The sequence below is a fragment of the Cebus imitator genome, unplaced genomic scaffold, assembly GCF_001604975.1.
Source record: "Cebus imitator isolate Cc_AM_T3 unplaced genomic scaffold, Cebus_imitator-1.0 Scaffold15, whole genome shotgun sequence".
Taxonomy (NCBI): Eukaryota; Metazoa; Chordata; class Mammalia; order Primates; family Cebidae; genus Cebus; species Cebus imitator.
Window position 1 is genome coordinate 3,606,319 of NW_016107330.1, and position 16,339 is coordinate 3,622,657.

At 39.1% G+C, this 16,339-nt stretch overlaps 1 protein-coding gene across 1 annotated transcript in view; it reads left to right on the forward strand.

The window, feature by feature from the left end:
* The window catches only part of VPS13D (vacuolar protein sorting 13 homolog D), a 301,395-nt gene that overhangs the window by 140,376 nt on the left and 144,680 nt on the right, over positions 1–16,339 (forward strand). Inside the window, exons 49-54 of the mRNA XM_017504510.2 lie at positions 298–440; positions 4,209–4,339; positions 4,561–4,736; positions 10,042–10,165; positions 10,944–11,179; positions 15,267–15,375. Of these exons, the coding sequence (XP_017359999.2) occupies positions 298–440; positions 4,209–4,339; positions 4,561–4,736; positions 10,042–10,165; positions 10,944–11,179; positions 15,267–15,375 (919 nt within the window). The remainder of the gene's footprint in view (positions 1–297; positions 441–4,208; positions 4,340–4,560; positions 4,737–10,041; positions 10,166–10,943; positions 11,180–15,266; positions 15,376–16,339) is intronic.

The following is a 16,339-nucleotide window of genomic DNA, read 5'->3' on the forward strand; positions in this document are numbered from 1 at the left end:
AAAAGAAAAGAAATTACAGCATTTTCCTCATGTGTTATGCTCGTAGAATCCTAATGTTTTCTCTTAAAGCCTTTAGTTGTAGATGTACATAAATTTTACACACTGTTACCTCTAAGATACAGTTTTAACCACTGATGAATTTTCTCACTGTGCTAGGGAATCACATGAGAACGAGGAAGAGAGTCAGTAGTAGAGATGGAATTTCAGTGATGGCTGTATTAGTGTTTCCCAATTGGAACACGCAGATAAGACTTTCTTGTGGATGAATATCTACATCTTTGCTTTTCTGCCCCACAGCTGCACGATGAGAATCGGAAAGGGGATTCATCCAGAAGGCATGCCGGGCTGGTGTCAGGGCTTCTCCCTGGATGGTGGTAGTGGTGTCCGAGCTTTGAAAGTCATCCAGCAAGGAAACCGCCCAGGGCTGATCTATAACATTGGTGGGTTACGTTTGGGGCAGTGGGAGAAACAGAACCTTTGGCTGGTGACCTCAGGCTTGGAGGAATGAGCTGGCCATGCATTTTGGCCTGGCTACAAGTGCTGATTTGCTCATTTGGCATTGGGTCAGGTATCTGTTCTCTGAATGCTACACTGATGTCAACACAGATCTGTTCTCCTAGGGATCTGAGGAGCCAGCTAAACACTGCCCTTTTGAGATCTATGGCTCTGTTTAATTTCAGACTCACCTGTGTCAGGAAAGTATCAGTTTGGCTTGAATCCTTGTTTTTCAGGGGAATAATAGGAACACTTAGCGTGCTTTTCATCCTCCAAGTATTCCCACGCATTCATTAAAATTTGCAGGCCCTCAGAGGGTAAGAAGCATTGTTCTCCTTGAAACTGAAGGAGAGAGGTTAAGTGACCTACCTAGATGTAAAGGGGAAGTCTGGGTCAGAAGTAGGACTAAGATTGGGGCATACAAATAAAATGCACTTGGTGGTTGTGGTAATTAAAGAAATCTCCAGACTAACTTCGCTTATGGAGATGGAAGGGTGGAAAGGGGAGGGAAGAATACTGTACCCATATGCTTCATAGCCACTTGGGAACACTCAAAAGATTCTCTAAAGGGTTAAGATAATTTGATTTAAATATGAATCAGGTTGAAAATGTAGCAGTGCATCCTTTTAGTATATAATTTCCGAGCATCTCAAAGCAATGTTAGTTTTGAACACTGGAGCACCATCTAGAACTGCATGGCCCTGTAGAACTTTCTGCAATAATGGAAATGTTCTATTTTGCACTATCTACTGGTAGCCACTAGCCACATGTGGCTGCTGAGCTCTGGAGAGCACATTAGTGAGATACAAGGCAAGTATGTCTGAGGAATGGAATTTTTCTTTTTATTTAATTTTAATGAATTTCAGTTTAAATAGCCACATATGGCTACTGGGACCATATTGGACAGTATGCACAGAGTCCTAGTTCCTTCCTCGAGCAAGGAAAAAGTGATGTGATATCAGTTACATATTTATCCTGAGTCCCATGGAGAGTCAAGGATGTGTTTAGATGTCTGAGGATTTATTAATAAAAGAATCTTCCAAGTGTAGTTTCCTTTTTGGATTTTTAATCAAAGGTTTGTGTTCATTCTCCCTTGACATGTGAACTGTCTTTTTAAAGTTGACATTAAGATTTTTAAAAGAAATAAACTATATTTGATCTTGTAGCACAAGAATAGTTATCTTAACTTTTTCTCACTTTGGTTTGCTTCACCCCTTGAATAGGCAAAGGCTGCTTCACACTGAGTTTGGCTTTCTGCTGGGGTATTTTGCCCTTGATGTATTTTGCAAAGCAAACTATCACAAGTTGGCTGGAAGCTGTAGGTGGGACAAATTGAGGTGGGAGGAGCTTGTTCCTATTAAAGCAGCTAGCACTAAGAACCGCAGAATTCTTGCAGAGGCCAACTGAGCAGACTAATCAGACATATGCAGTGTTTACCTGTAATATGCAATGTTTACCCGTTTAAACTGATAAGCTGGGAGCATTCACTAAAGCTCATGGCATATGTTTTGAGGGATAAGACTATGATTTGAGTTTTGTTGCTCCACCTAGGGAAGGGATAAAGGGGTGTGGGCTAAGATAGGACTTCATAATTCTTGAGGATCATGAACTTTTGCCATGTATTCCCACAAGGGAATTTGTGGAATCTACTGCTTGGATATTTTGAAGAATAGGATAGATAACTAGCTCCCTATCAGGAAAGTTTAAAGCACAATCCAAACTGAAAAGCCAGGCACAGCCTTGCCAGTTAGTTTCACATAGACCTCCAAAAAGAATGATTTTGTGCCTGTTGATCTTATCAGCGTATTGATTTATCAGTGGTTTCCCAGGATATAAGATATAAAAGGGACAAAAGCCCACCTTTTTCCAAACACGGAGAGTCTGTATTGCTTCAGAGCATCCTAGACTCTTTTTGTAATACTAAATTAGATACATCTTTTGTAGTCAGACTTTATATTAGAAACCACCTAACTATGATAATGTTGATTTCTGACAATGAGAGCTTCTCTGTATGTCACAGAAGGAAGTCATAGGGCATTATCTCCCTATCCCAGTATTACATAGCATTTCTTAGACACAGTTTCAGAGAGATTTTTATGTGTGATTTTTCTCAGTCTTTCAGGTATTTTCAAGGCTTATATTAAAGGAACATCAGAATTTTCAAGCCAGTTTAAGTGAATTACAGCATTAACAGATTGGAATGTTTATAATTGGAATTATGTTGAGAAATCTAGGACACCTGGTTGTCAAATCCTAAGTTGGAGTTTTCTATTTTCATGGTTCTCTTGATACTTGGTGACTGCTGAGTGGAGTGGGGACCTTGTATATGTCTCATCACAATACAGGCAAGCCTCATGAGGGTGCTGACTCTGCAGGCTGACTGCCTGGACTTGAATCCCAGCTGTACCACGTACTAGCTGTGTGACATAGAGCCAGTTACTTAGCTTTCCATGCCTTAGCTTCCTCATCTGTAAAATGGAAATAATTAAAATATCTGACTTAGAAGGTTGTTATGAGGATTCAATGTAAAGCCTTTGATAGAGGGCCTAGCATGTATTAAGAGATCAGTAATTATTATTGTTATTGTTTATTCTATGATAAATATTTTTATCAGTGGGTGACCAGAGCTCAGCCCAGTGCCTTGAATGTCATTGCTATATTTATTGTCTGAATGAATGAGTGAATAATTCATCCCACTCAATTTTTTTACTTTTGAAAATTGTTAACCAGTTTTTAAGATAATTTGGTGCTTTTCTTCATTTGGAACCAGGTGTCTTGAGGTTTCCTTTGGACTGTTCTGTTATTTTCTCCTAGTACATAGTAGGTGCTGAAAACATTTATTTTATAAATGAATAAATTATTTTATTTTATTTTTTGAGACAAGTCTCACACTGTCACCCAGACTGGAGTGTAATGGCGTGATCTCTGCTCATTGCAACCTGTGCCTCCTGGGCTCAAGCGATTCTCTTTGCCTCAGCCTCCCGAGTAGCTGAGACTACAGGTGCGTGCTACCACACCTGGCTAATTTTTGTTTTTTCCATAGAGACGGGGTTTCACCATGTTGGGCAGGCTGGTCTTGAACTCCTGACCTCAAACGATCCACCCGCTTCGGCCTCCCAAAGTGCTGGGATTACAGGTGTGAACCACTGTGTCTAGCCATGAATAAATTCTATAATACTTAGCATTATGTTTGAACTGGATCCTTGGGCAATGGGCTAAAATAAAATACTGGAGAAGAGTCAGTGGAGTTTAGAAGATTACAAAATCCAGCTAAGTAATCTGAAATTTCCACCATATCCTGTAAAAGTGGCAGGCTCCCTAGAAGGAAATTTTGTGTCCCAGCTGTAAGTAAAAAAGTATCATGTGAAACCGTTCTGAGTATTCACCTTTATAAATGGAAACCTAAGGCATACGTGACTGGAAACTTATATGTTTTAGTTGCTATTAAATGGTATATACTGTGTGAAGAAACTAGGAATTAAGGGGATATTGATATTGCCCCTGAACCTTTTTAAGGCCTAAATGGGAATAAGGAGTAACACTTTGAGTACAGTTGCTATTTTCATTATATTCCTAGAAGGTTCAATATCCTCTCTGGGTGATGTAGTTATTTTCTAAGAGAAACTAAGTAATTGTGAAGGTTATTTCTTTGTCAGACCAAGAGTTTTCTCTCTTTATGCTTAATTCATAAAAGTGGTTCTTGTTATTTGTAGGTATTGATGTCAAGAAAGGGCGAGGTCGATACATTGATACCTGCATGGTCATCTTTGCCCCCCGTTACCTGTTAGATAATAAGTCATCTCACAAGCTTGCGTTTGCACAGAGAGAATTTGCCAGGGGACAGGTGAGCAGTTTGTTTTTGAAGGATGAGAGTGCCTATTTAGTAGCACAAGTTTTAATGTCATCTTCCATGAAGACTGTACGTTCTGTGATATGAGTAACTACTCTGTGCCTTTGGTACTCGGATAGCTCCTGATAGAGGGTAAGGCTCAGAGTAGGTACTCCGTAACACTTGCCGTTGTGAATCGACTTGTTGACTGAAGCCTGTGATCCTGTGTGTTTTAGGGAACAGCCAATCCCGAAGGTTACATTTCCACCCTTCCTGGTTCCAGTGTGGTGTTCCACTGGCCTCGGAATGACTATGATCAGCTATTGTGCGTCAGACTGATGGATGTTCCCAATTGTATTTGGTCTGGAGGCTTTGAAGTCAACAAGAATAATTCCTTCCATATCAACATGAGGTAAGTTTGAGACTCTAAATATAGACAAAAAAGTAGCCCCCTGTTTGAGATGCAGAACTCTAATAACAAGCCCTTATTGCCTTTGTAAAATCGGCACATATATTCCTGACTCAGACAGAGGTCTTAGAACTTGCAAAGTCCAGGGATATGAGTGGATATTTTGATAGAATAAACTAAAGGAGGTGTTGCCAGTTTTGACCATGGTGTAATTGCTGTTTAATCCAAAGAGTAACACTGAGCTCATATTTTGATTACCTGCAACTTTGAAAGGTCTGCATTTAGATGGTAATGCTCATTATAATTATTTTTGTACATTCTGACATATTTATACAAACTGTTCTTTTGTTTGAAGCTGTTCTAGTAAATCATCTGGCTTTCTACACCTAACCCGGTAACACTCAGTCCTTGTTAAGAAAAAATAACCGGCTGGGTGTGGTGGCTCACACCTATAATCCCAGCACTTTGGGAGGCCGAGGCAGGCAGATCATGAGGTCAGGAGTTTGAGACCTGCCTGGCCAACATGGTGAAACCCTGTCTCTACTAAAAGTAACAGCTGGGCGCGGTGGCACATGCCTATAATCCCAGCTACGTGGGAGGCTGAGGCAGGGGAATTGCTTGCACCAGGGAGTCAGAGGTTGCAGTGAGCTGAGATTGCGCCATTGCACTCCAGTCTGGTGACAGAGTAAGACTTTGTCTCAAACAAAACAAACAACAACAACAACAACAACAACAACAACAAAATCAGCCTTAACTAGCCCAGGATGATTTAAACTTTCTTTCTGCTCTCATCAAGTGCTTTAAGAATTTATTTAAAAAAATTCTAAATTGTGGTAAAACAGAAATAACATAAAATTTACTCTCAACCATTTTTAAGTCTACAGTTAACTGGTATAAGTACATTTATATTATTATGCAAATAATTCCCCAAACTCTTTTCATCTCGCAAAGCTGAAACTCTGTACCCATTAAACAACTAACTCCTCATTCCCATTCCCCTCAGCCCCTGGCCACCATGTTCTACTGTGTGTCTATAAATTTGACTACTCTAGGTACCTCGTGTAAGTCGAATCATAAGTATTTGTCTTTTTTGTGACTGGCTTACTTCACTTAGCATAATGTTGTCAATGTTTATGTTAATATTTTTGTTTATTCATCTATTAATGAACACTTGGGTTGCTTCCACCTTTTGGCTATCACAAACTGCTACAAACATAGGTGTACAAGTGTCAGTTCAAGACCCTACTTTCAGTTATTTTGGGTATAGACCCAGAAGTGGAATTGTTGGAATATATGATCATTCTGTTTTTAATTTTTTGAGAAACCACCATAGTTTTCCACAGTCATTGCCCCATTTTACTTTCCTGCCACTGGTGCTCAAGGGTTCCACTTTCTCCACAACCTCACCAACACTTGTTTGCTTTGTTTTTGGCGCAAGCCTTAAGTGATACTCCCGCCCCTGTATAATGGGTGTGAGGTGGCATTGCACTGTGGTTTAGATTCTTACTTCCTTAATGATTAGTGATGTTGAGCATCTTTTCATGTGCTTTTTGGCCATTTGTATATCTTAATTGGAAAAAATATCTATTCAGTTCCTTTGCCAATTTTTGAATTAGGTTGTTTTGAATTATAGGAATTCCTATTCTAAGAGTTTTGTAGTTTTAGCCCTTTTTTTTTTTTTTTGAGATGGAGTTTTGCTCTTGTTACCCAGGCTGGAGTGCAATGGCGCGCTCTCTGCTCACCGCAACCTTCGTTTCCTGGGTTCAAGCAGTTCTCCTGCCTCAGCCTCCCGAGTAGCTGGGACTACAGGCGTGCGCCACCATGCCCAGCTAATTTTTGTATTTTTAGTGGAGACGGGGTTTCACCATGTTGACCAGGATGGTCTCAATCTCTTGACCGTGATCCACCCATCTCAGCCTCCCAAAGTGCTGGGATTATAGGCGTGAGCCACCGCGCCCGGCCATAGTTTTAGCTCTTACTTCTAGGTCTGTGATTCATTTTGGGTTAATGTTTGTTTATGGCTTAAGGTGAGGGTGCAACGTCATTTCTTGGTATGTGGATATTTGATTTTCTTAGCACCTTTTATTGAAAAGACTCTCCTTTCCCATTAGGTGATCTTGGTACTGTTGTTGAAAATCATTTGACCCTACATGTGAAAGTTTATTTCTGGGCTCTCTAATCTATTCCATTGATCTATCTGTCTTTGTGCCAGCACCACACTGTTTTGATTATAGTTGCTTTGTATTAAATTTTGGAATAAGGAAAAGTGAGACCTCCAACTTTGTTGTTCTTTTTCAAAGTTGTTTTCTCTATTCGGAGTTCCTTAGAGCCATATGAATTTCAAGATGGATTTTTCTATTTCTGCAAAAAAGCTGTTAGAATGTTGATAGGGATTGCATTAAATCCATAGGGTTTTGTGGTATTGACATCTAAAAAATTATATTTTCCAGTCCCTGATCATGGGAAATCTTTTCAGTTGTGTCTTTTTTTTTTTTTTTAGAGACAGGGTTTCACCATGGCCAGGATGGTCTCAATCTCCTGATCTCATGATCCACCCACCTTGGCTTCCCAAAGTGCTGGGATTACAGGCATGAGCCACCGCACCCACCCTTTTCACTTCTTTCATCAGGCCGGGCTCAGAGACCCACGCCTGTGATCCCAGCGCTTTGGAAGGCCGAGGCAGGTGGATCACAAGGTCAGGAGTTGAAGACCAGCCTGACAACGTGGTGAAACCCCGTCTCTATTAAAAATACAAAAATAGCCAGGTGTGGTGACACACACCTGTAATCCCAGCTACTCAGGAGGCTGAGGCAGGATAATCGCTTGAACCTGGGAGGCATTGCAGTGAGCTGAGATTGCACCATTGCACTCTAGCCTGGGCAACAGAGTGACAAAAAGTCTCAAAAAAAAAAAAAATTCTTTCATTAAATGCTTTTGAAGTTAAAGAATCTTAGATCAGTTCTATTTGAACATGTTTAGAAGCAAAATTTAATCTTTTATACTTTATGGTCAGCTCTCTGTTGAGAACACTGTTACAAAAGAACAGAAATATGATAATTTAACAATGGATGATCCAAAATAATTCTTCAAAATAGTGGTTTTATTTTAGTTTTTGTTGGAAATAGAGTCTTGCTCTATTGCCCAGGCTTGAGTGCAGTGGTGCAATCGTAGTTCACTATTACTTTGAACATCTAGGCTCAAGTGACCCTCCTGCCTCCTGAGTAGGTAGGAGTACAGGCATGCACCACCACGCCTGACTGTTTGAAAACAAAAAAAATTGTAGAGACAAGGTCTCACTATGTTGCCCAGGCTGGTCTGGAACTTGTGGCCTCAAGTGATCCTCCTGCCCTGGCCTCCCATAGTGCTGGGATTACAGGTGTGAGCCACCACACCTGGCCCCAAAATAGTATTTATATTTGACTTTTAAATGTATTATCTGATTGAGTGGTGAGCCCTTCTTGATTATACTTTGCTCTGGCCTTTATTAGTGTGAATTGCACCTGGATATAGTGGTTTTCATGCTGTTTTTTTAGGAGCTGTTTGATTTTAAGGACATCACTCTAATGCCCAAGGGAGCCTACTGGGTAGGGCTCTAGCACTCTTATCCCTACCTCAGCCAGCACTTTCGTCGGTAGCGTAATGTGTTACCCGCGAGATTTTATTTGGGCGAAGGAGTGGTGAGGGAAAAGGGATTCTATAGCTAAAATCACAATTGTTTTATATATTCCCTGGATAGAGGCAGCCCCTATCTGTTGTGTGAGAATTGGAAGCCAGTTTTGAATTGAATGAAAAAATTCATGGTTATTAAAAAAAAATAGAGGGGGACGATGACTTGTGTAAGTGTTGTTAATCCTTTTGAAATGATTTTAATGTGCCGTCCTAAACTACTGAGAACAGACCTATGCCATCTATTGCATTTACTTCCCTCAACATTTCATTTGGAAACAATTTAAACTATAGGAAAGTTATAAGAGTAGTAAATGAATATCCCTATATCATTTACCTAGATCTACCAGTCTTCAACATGTTGCTACATTTTCGCTCTTCACACATACATAAATACACATTTTCCTCTCTGAACTATTTGAAAGTAAAGTCGTCATGATACTTAAGCCATAAAAACTTCACTTATCACCTAAAAATTGGGACATTTTTCTAATTAAATATAATACTATTATCACATACTGAAGAAATTTAACTTTGATGTGTTTTCTAATAAATGGTTTTCATAGACCGAATCAATGACTAATATGTCCTTCATAGCAACTCCCTTCCCGTTGATCTAGGATCCAGTGAAGGATCATTTATTTTACTTGGCTCATGTATTCTCTTGTCTCCTTTAATCTAGAGTAGTCCCACTTTGCCTATTTTGTCTTTAGTGACATTGACATTTTTGAAAACTCCAAGCTAGTTTCTAATAGAATGTCCTATTTTCTACATTTGGGCAGTGATTTCCTGTCTGCAGATTTGGGTCAGATATTTTTGATAGCTGTACTGGCTATGCGATGCTGTGTGTTTCCCACTGTATCACATCAGAATGTCTGTTGGTCTCATTATTGGTGGTGGTAAGCTGTTCATCACCTGGTTGAGGTGGTATCCAGCAGGCCTCTTTTTTGTGAAGTTTCCTTTGTTTTTTGTAAATAAGAATAATCCACTGAAGGAATAAGACTAAGTGAATATTCTGTTTCCCAAAAACCTTTTGGTGGTTTAGTGATTCTTGAATCACTTATTACATGGGTGGTTGCAATGCAGATTTTTAAACAATTACTTATTTTATTTTTATTTTTAATTGAGATGAGGTCTCACTGTGTTGTCCAGGCTGGTCTGGAACTCCTGGGCTAAAGTGATCCTCCCATCTTGGCCTCCCAAAGTGCTGGGATTACAGGTGTGAGCCACCATGCCCAGCCAAAAATGCTGATTTTTAATTCTCTAATTTCTTCTACATTTATTCACTGATATTTTTCTGTAAAGATAAGCTTTCCATTTCCATCAGTGATTTATCTATATATAAATATATACACACACACACACATACATACACATACATTACAGACATCCATTTTCTTCTTTGCAGCAGAGTATCAGTGTATAAATGTTGAAGAAATAGGAGAATTAGAAAATCACCATTTTGTAATCGTATTGCCAATTTCTACTTTTTTAAGATGATTGAAGAACACGCAGTGGGCTAAGTTCAGTGGTATTGACTGAGGCCCAAACAGTGTCGTGATTGTCAGAAATATGAGAAGTAAGTGGATTGCAGATGGTCTCCTATGTTTTATACAGCCTCTTTTGTTTCCTTGTCCTGCAGGGATACCTTGGGAAAATGCTTCTTCCTGCGAGTGGAAATTACTCTCCGAGGAGCTACGTATAGAATCTCGTTTAGTGACACAGATCAGTTACCTCCTCCTTTCCGAATTGACAACTTTTCTAAGGTATCAAGTAGAGTTGAGAGCCAGTTTGTTTCATGTGTGGAAGTGTGTACTGCCCTTAAGACAGTGGTACAATTTATTTTAAACTTGCATTTGAAGGATAGGTTCTTTATATCTGGGCAACCTTAGAAATCCTTACCCATAAGAGGGGTTTTCTGCTGGTTATTTTGATTGCTGGGCAGCCTTGTCCATACAGAAATAATCTTTTAGCCCCCAGATTTATTTATTTTAACTAGAGTGTCTGATTGACACTGTCCTTTCTGTAGACATATACAAACAGAGAAAGACATTGGATTGTCCAGTGGAATGGGAATGGGCAACTCTACTGTTGCTTAGTTATGGTGACCATTTTAATGAATTTTTCGGGAAAGTCATTATGGAAATCATTAGATTCTATTTTAATTATGGCTTCAAATAATTATAGGTCTTAAATGTGATGATCTGTAGCCACATTCCAAAATTCTTATTTTTTTCTATATTTAAAATATATCGTAGGGGGTTTGGGCTAGAAAGATGCCATTGAAAGGATAGAATTGCTTCCCCTAGGTATTTAACTTGGCAAAGCTTTTAAAGCCCTTCATTCAATAGGGGGGTGTGTGTGTGTGTGTGTGTGTGTAGCACATGTCCTTTAAATAGTGAGTTTTTTTAAATGTGTGAGATGATGAACCTCACTGGGGTTTATTCCCTGGATCTGGAACTCAAATCTAGGAAGGACTGACTCACTTTTCAGTAATCTCACTCTGAATGAAAGTCCTCTTTGTCCTCCCCGCCATCACTCTAGGTCCCGGTTGTCTTTACTCAGCATGGCGTAGCTGAACCCAGGCTCCGGACTGAAGTGAAGCCCATGACTTCATTGGATTATGCCTGGGACGAACCCACCTTGCCACCTTTTATCACTCTGACTGTTAAAGGGGCAGGGTCCTCCGAGATCAACTGCAACATGAATGATTTCCAGGATAATCGGCAGCTTTATTATGAAAATTTCATTTATATTGCTGCTACACATACATTCTCTGGGTAATTCTGGATTAAATTACTGTTCTTATAAAGCAGAAGGTTCTAATTATTAACAGGTTTTAAATGTTAAACAGTTTCTCAGGAGACCAAAGTACAAAGGAGATTTTTTTTTTTTTTTTTTTTTTTGGTTGGCAATGGAGTCTCGTTCTTGTCGCCAGGCTGTAGTGAAGTGGTGCAATCTCAGCTCACTGCAACTTCCACCTCCTGGGTTCAAGCTATTCTCCTGCCTCAGCCTCCTGAGTACCTGGAACTACAGGCGTGTGCCACCATGCCCAGCTAATTTTTTGTATTTTTAGTAGAGACAGGGTTTCACTATGTTGGCCAGGATAGTCTGGATCTTCTGACCTCGTGATCCGCCTGCCTTGGCCTCCCAAAGTACTGGGATTACAGGCGTGAGCCACTGTACCCGGCAGATTCTTTCATTCTTTAGCAAATCCTAGGCTCAGTGTCTGTCTTAAGAGGTCATGTAATTTAAACTCTTGTCTTTTGGCTAGATTAAAATTTACCCGAAGAGTCAAACCTCTTCTCTTGTTAAATATCTTTCCCAATAATTCATTCTAGTATTTAAATTTTCTTTTTGCTAGTTATTAGTGGCTTTGTCTCTTTCCTTTTTTGATACTAATCTTCATCATAATTATTCAAGTCATCATTCTCACTCTCCTCCCCCACCCCATTGAGAATACTGCTTAAGCAGACACCTAAGGGTCTGTCTTAATATTCACCTAAAGCCAAATATAGTAGCTTAATTTCACACAAATTCCAATGCGTTAGAATTATAATCTTCACTGTTGTTTGACTAGTTGTATTTAGAAAAGTCAGGTGAAGAATATCAAGCTCATTTTAATTTTCCTGTTAGTTTGCCACACAGAGATTTAAAAAACTAGGCTGTCAAAAACTAGTCATTCTACCAACATGTAAATACAGCTTATTGTTTCTGTCCTGAAGTTACAGGGCCAATTTTAAAGTGTATCTGTGAAGAAATGGAAAATAGCTTAATCTTTAACATTACAGATATAAATCACCTGATGAACACGGCATTTAAAGTCACATTCCTTTCCAAAATGTTTGGAACATTTTTGCATATGAGTAAGATTTATATACATGCCTGGGGCCCAGAATATAATCTCTGGGTTTTTGTATTATCTCTCTCATCTGCTTAGAGTCCAGATTTCACTAGTAATAATTGAAGTTGCAGAGATAACCATTCCTTCTTTGTCTGTTGACCTTCCCTTTGGTAGTGATGGTGCTAGGATGTTTATCTTGTTATAATTGAGTCAATATGTTTGTTTGCTGTTAATTTGTTTTTAAAGATTATGACACTTAACAGTGGGACATACTTAAAGGTTTAATGCCTGAAAAACCAAATCTAAATCTGGTTGTTAGTCATGTTTTTCTCCTTATGTTCTATAAATTCCAGTAGTTACTAAGCTCTTTAACTGAAGAATCCTAGTGGAGGATTATGGGCTTAATGGGTTGAACCGATATGGAACAGATACAAAGAGAAGCTCCTGGATTCTTGGTATGCAGAATCTAACAGCAGAATTAGAATAATCTTGCTGTGCTAAGAGGTTGAGCCATCTTTTGGAGAATATTAGATACTAATTCTTTGCATTCTTGGAAGGAATAAATGATGAGAAAGAATAGTTTTTTTAATTTTGTTTTTGAGGTGAAACTCACATAACAGTAATTATTTTAAACTGAACAGTTGAGTGACATTTGGTACATTCATAATGTTGTGCCACCACCACCTCTGCCTAGTTCCAGAACATTTTTATCACCCCAAAAAGAAACCAAAACCTGCTGAGCAGTTACTCCCCATTCCTCCCTGTCTCCAGCCTCAGGCAGCCACCCATTTGCTTTCAGTCTCTATGGGTTGACCTATTCTGGGCGTTCATAGAAATGGAATCATAGGAGTGACCTTTTTTGTCTGGACTCTCACTTAGCATAACATTTCTGAGGTTTATACACATTGTAGCGTGTGCCAGTGCTTCGTTCTTTTTCTGAAAAGTACTCAGTACTTTTTGTGGCTGAATACTATGCTATTTTGTGTATATATTACATTTTGTTTATCCAGTTATTTGTTGATGGGCATTTGGTTGTTTCTACATTTTGGCTGTTGTGAACAGTGTTGCTATGAACATGCCTGTACATATATTTGTTTGAGTACTTGTTTTCAATTCTTGTGCTTTATACAGAAGAGTGGAAGTGCTGGGTTCTATTATAATTCTATGTTTAACTTTTTGAGGAACCGCCATACTGTTTTCCGCAGTGGCTAGAGCATCGCACATTCCTACCAGCAATGTACAGAGGTTCTGGTTTCTCACATCTTCACCAACATGTGTTGGTTTTTGTTTTATTTTTTATTTTTGAGACAAGGTTTCACTCTTTTACCCAGGCTAGAGTGCAGTGGCACAATCTCGGCCCACTGCATCCTCAACCTCCTGTGATGAAACGGTCCTCCTGCCTCAGTGTCTGTCATAGCTGGGACCACAGGTATGCACTACCATGCCCAGCTAATTAAAAAAAAAAAAATTGGTTTTTTTTTTTTTTTTTTTTTTTGGTAGAAACAGGGTCTCACTGTTTTGTCCAGGCTGGTCTCAAACCTCTGGACCCAAGTGATCCAACTGCCTCAGTCTCCCAAAGTGCCAGGATTACAGGTGTAGCCACTGTACCATGCCTGGTTTTGTTTTGTTTTGTTTTGTCTTAAATGATGTCCATCCTACTGGGTATGAAGTGGTATCTCGTTGTGGTTTTTTTGATTTGCATCCTTAATAACTAATGATGTTATGCATCTGTCATGTGTTTGTTAGTCATTTGTGTCTATCCTTTAGAGAAAGTGTATTCAAATACTTTGCATATTTAAAATGGAATGATTTGCCTTTTTATTGTTGAATTGTCAGAGTTCTTCATATCTATCAGTCTCTTATCAGATATATGATTTGCAATTTTTTTCTGCCATTATTTTTGTGAGTTTTTTTACTTTTAGATTGTGTCCTTTCAAGCACACAGTTTTCTCATATTAGTCACATATAATTCATCTGCTTTGGGGGAAAAAGATCACTTTTGCTTTTGGTATCATGAAGACTTAGTTTTTAAACTCTGAACTAATCCGTTACCTTTTTTTCTTTTTCTTTTTTTTCCTCCTAATAGGGGTTAATAGAAAGAGGAAAATAATCTAAATAAAAAATGTCCAAACATCCCAAAGTACAGCCAGGCTGCAGCATTCCATAAAGCTTAAGATTCTTTAGCCTCAGAGAAGCATAACATGATTGAATTGGAGGGAGTCGATTATGACCCCTTTGTTTTCTTTTCATCCTAAAGGGACCTCGGATTTCTTGCCCGGACTTGGGGATGCAATGATGCTGATCATCTGCTTGGCAGAGTAAAGCTGATTTTTGGTTTCTTGAATTGTCTGGCTTGTTTTTTTTTTTTCTTGTTGTTTGTTTTTTGCTTTTTTTGCAGGGTGACACAGAGTCTCATTCTGTCACCTAGGCTGGAGTGCAGTGGCGCAGTCTTGGCTCACTGCAGCCTCTGCCTCCTGGGATCAAGCAATTCTCCTATCTCCACCTCCTGAGTAGCTGGGGTTACAGGGGCATGCCACCATGACTGGCAAATTTTTGCATTTTTAATAGAGACGGGATTTCACCACGTTGGCCAGACTGGTCGTGAACTCCTGGCCTCAAGAGATCCACCGGCCTTGGCCTCCCAAAGTGCTGGGATTAGAGGCGTGAGCCACCGCACCTGACCAAACTTCTTGCCTTTTTTTTTAGTGGGGGGGGGGCCCTCTAAAGGTATATGGTTATACTTTTACATTTGAATTTTATGTCACTAAAATTATTAAAAGAAAAATGTCAGCGTATGTCTTCTGAGAGATGAATCTTGGAACTGTGTAGGGAGAAACATGCAACCCTGATATTCCTGCTCTTGTGTCGGACTTTTTCTTCTATGCCTTAAAGCATTTCATTCTTTAATAAAAGTTTTGGGCATTTGCATATTAATACTTGAATATATGTGTGAGTATATATGTACACCTGTAATATATTTATCTGTATATAATATATATATATATATTAATTTTAAATTCTAGCTTGCAGGAGGGAACAGGCAGGCCTGTGGCTTCCAACAAGGCCATTACCTGTGCGGAGCTCGTCTTGGATGTCTCACCCAAGACACAAAGAGTCATTTTAAAGAAGAAGGTAAGAGAGCTTACGGTCAGAGTATAGAATATGAAGCATTTAGTACTGGGCGGGACTCAGGATCACCCAGTTCAGTCAGAGTCCTTGTTTCATGATGAGGCCATAGGGACTTGCTTGTTGTGTGGAACCCAGGCCTCTTGGCATTTCCAGGTCAGCATTAGGGTGGATGAGTACCAGCTCAGGAGTAAGATGACTTTTAGAGGGGTATGTGATCACCAGATGTGAGCAGCAAAACATGAATAATAAATATATGTGGAATTACTAAGGGCTGGGTGACTGTTAAGTAGGCAAGAACAAATTTCTAAAATTAGCAATAATTATAACATTTTATATAACGTTTTAACTTATAGAACGTTTTCAGTTATTTCACTGGATAAGAATGAAAACTAGTAAATAGGAGAGTAGATAAAGAGTTACCTTGAAATGAAAAATTAGGTAAAAGTGTATGGATTGGCATTAAGAAATAGACCTCTCCTTTTCAGTTGGAAACCAAGTGTAGAAGTTTGACATTTTAGGTTTTTGTTTTATTACTTTTTATTTGGACAGAATCCCAAATTTCCAGAAAATTGACAGGAATTTTACCAAAGTAGGGCTGTGATGTTGATTTGTCCCCTTACTGGTGATGTTAACTTGCTGCGATTGATTAAGAAGGTGTGTGATAGCCTTTTCCACTGAAAAGTGAAGCTACTCTTTTTCTTTTTATAATTAGTCAAGATTTTGCGGCGTGGTACTTCAAGACTACACAAATTTCCTATTTGTCATATTTTCTGTTTATGCTTGTGTGTGTGTGTGTGTGTCAGTCAGTATAGGTTACTGTTTTATTCAGTGTGTTATCTGTTACTGTATCAGTATTTATTTATTTATTTATTTTTGAGAAGGGGTCTTGCTCTGTCACCCAGGCTGGAATGCAGTGGTGCAGTCTCAGCTCACTGCAACCTCTTCTTCCTGGGTTCAAGCAATTCTC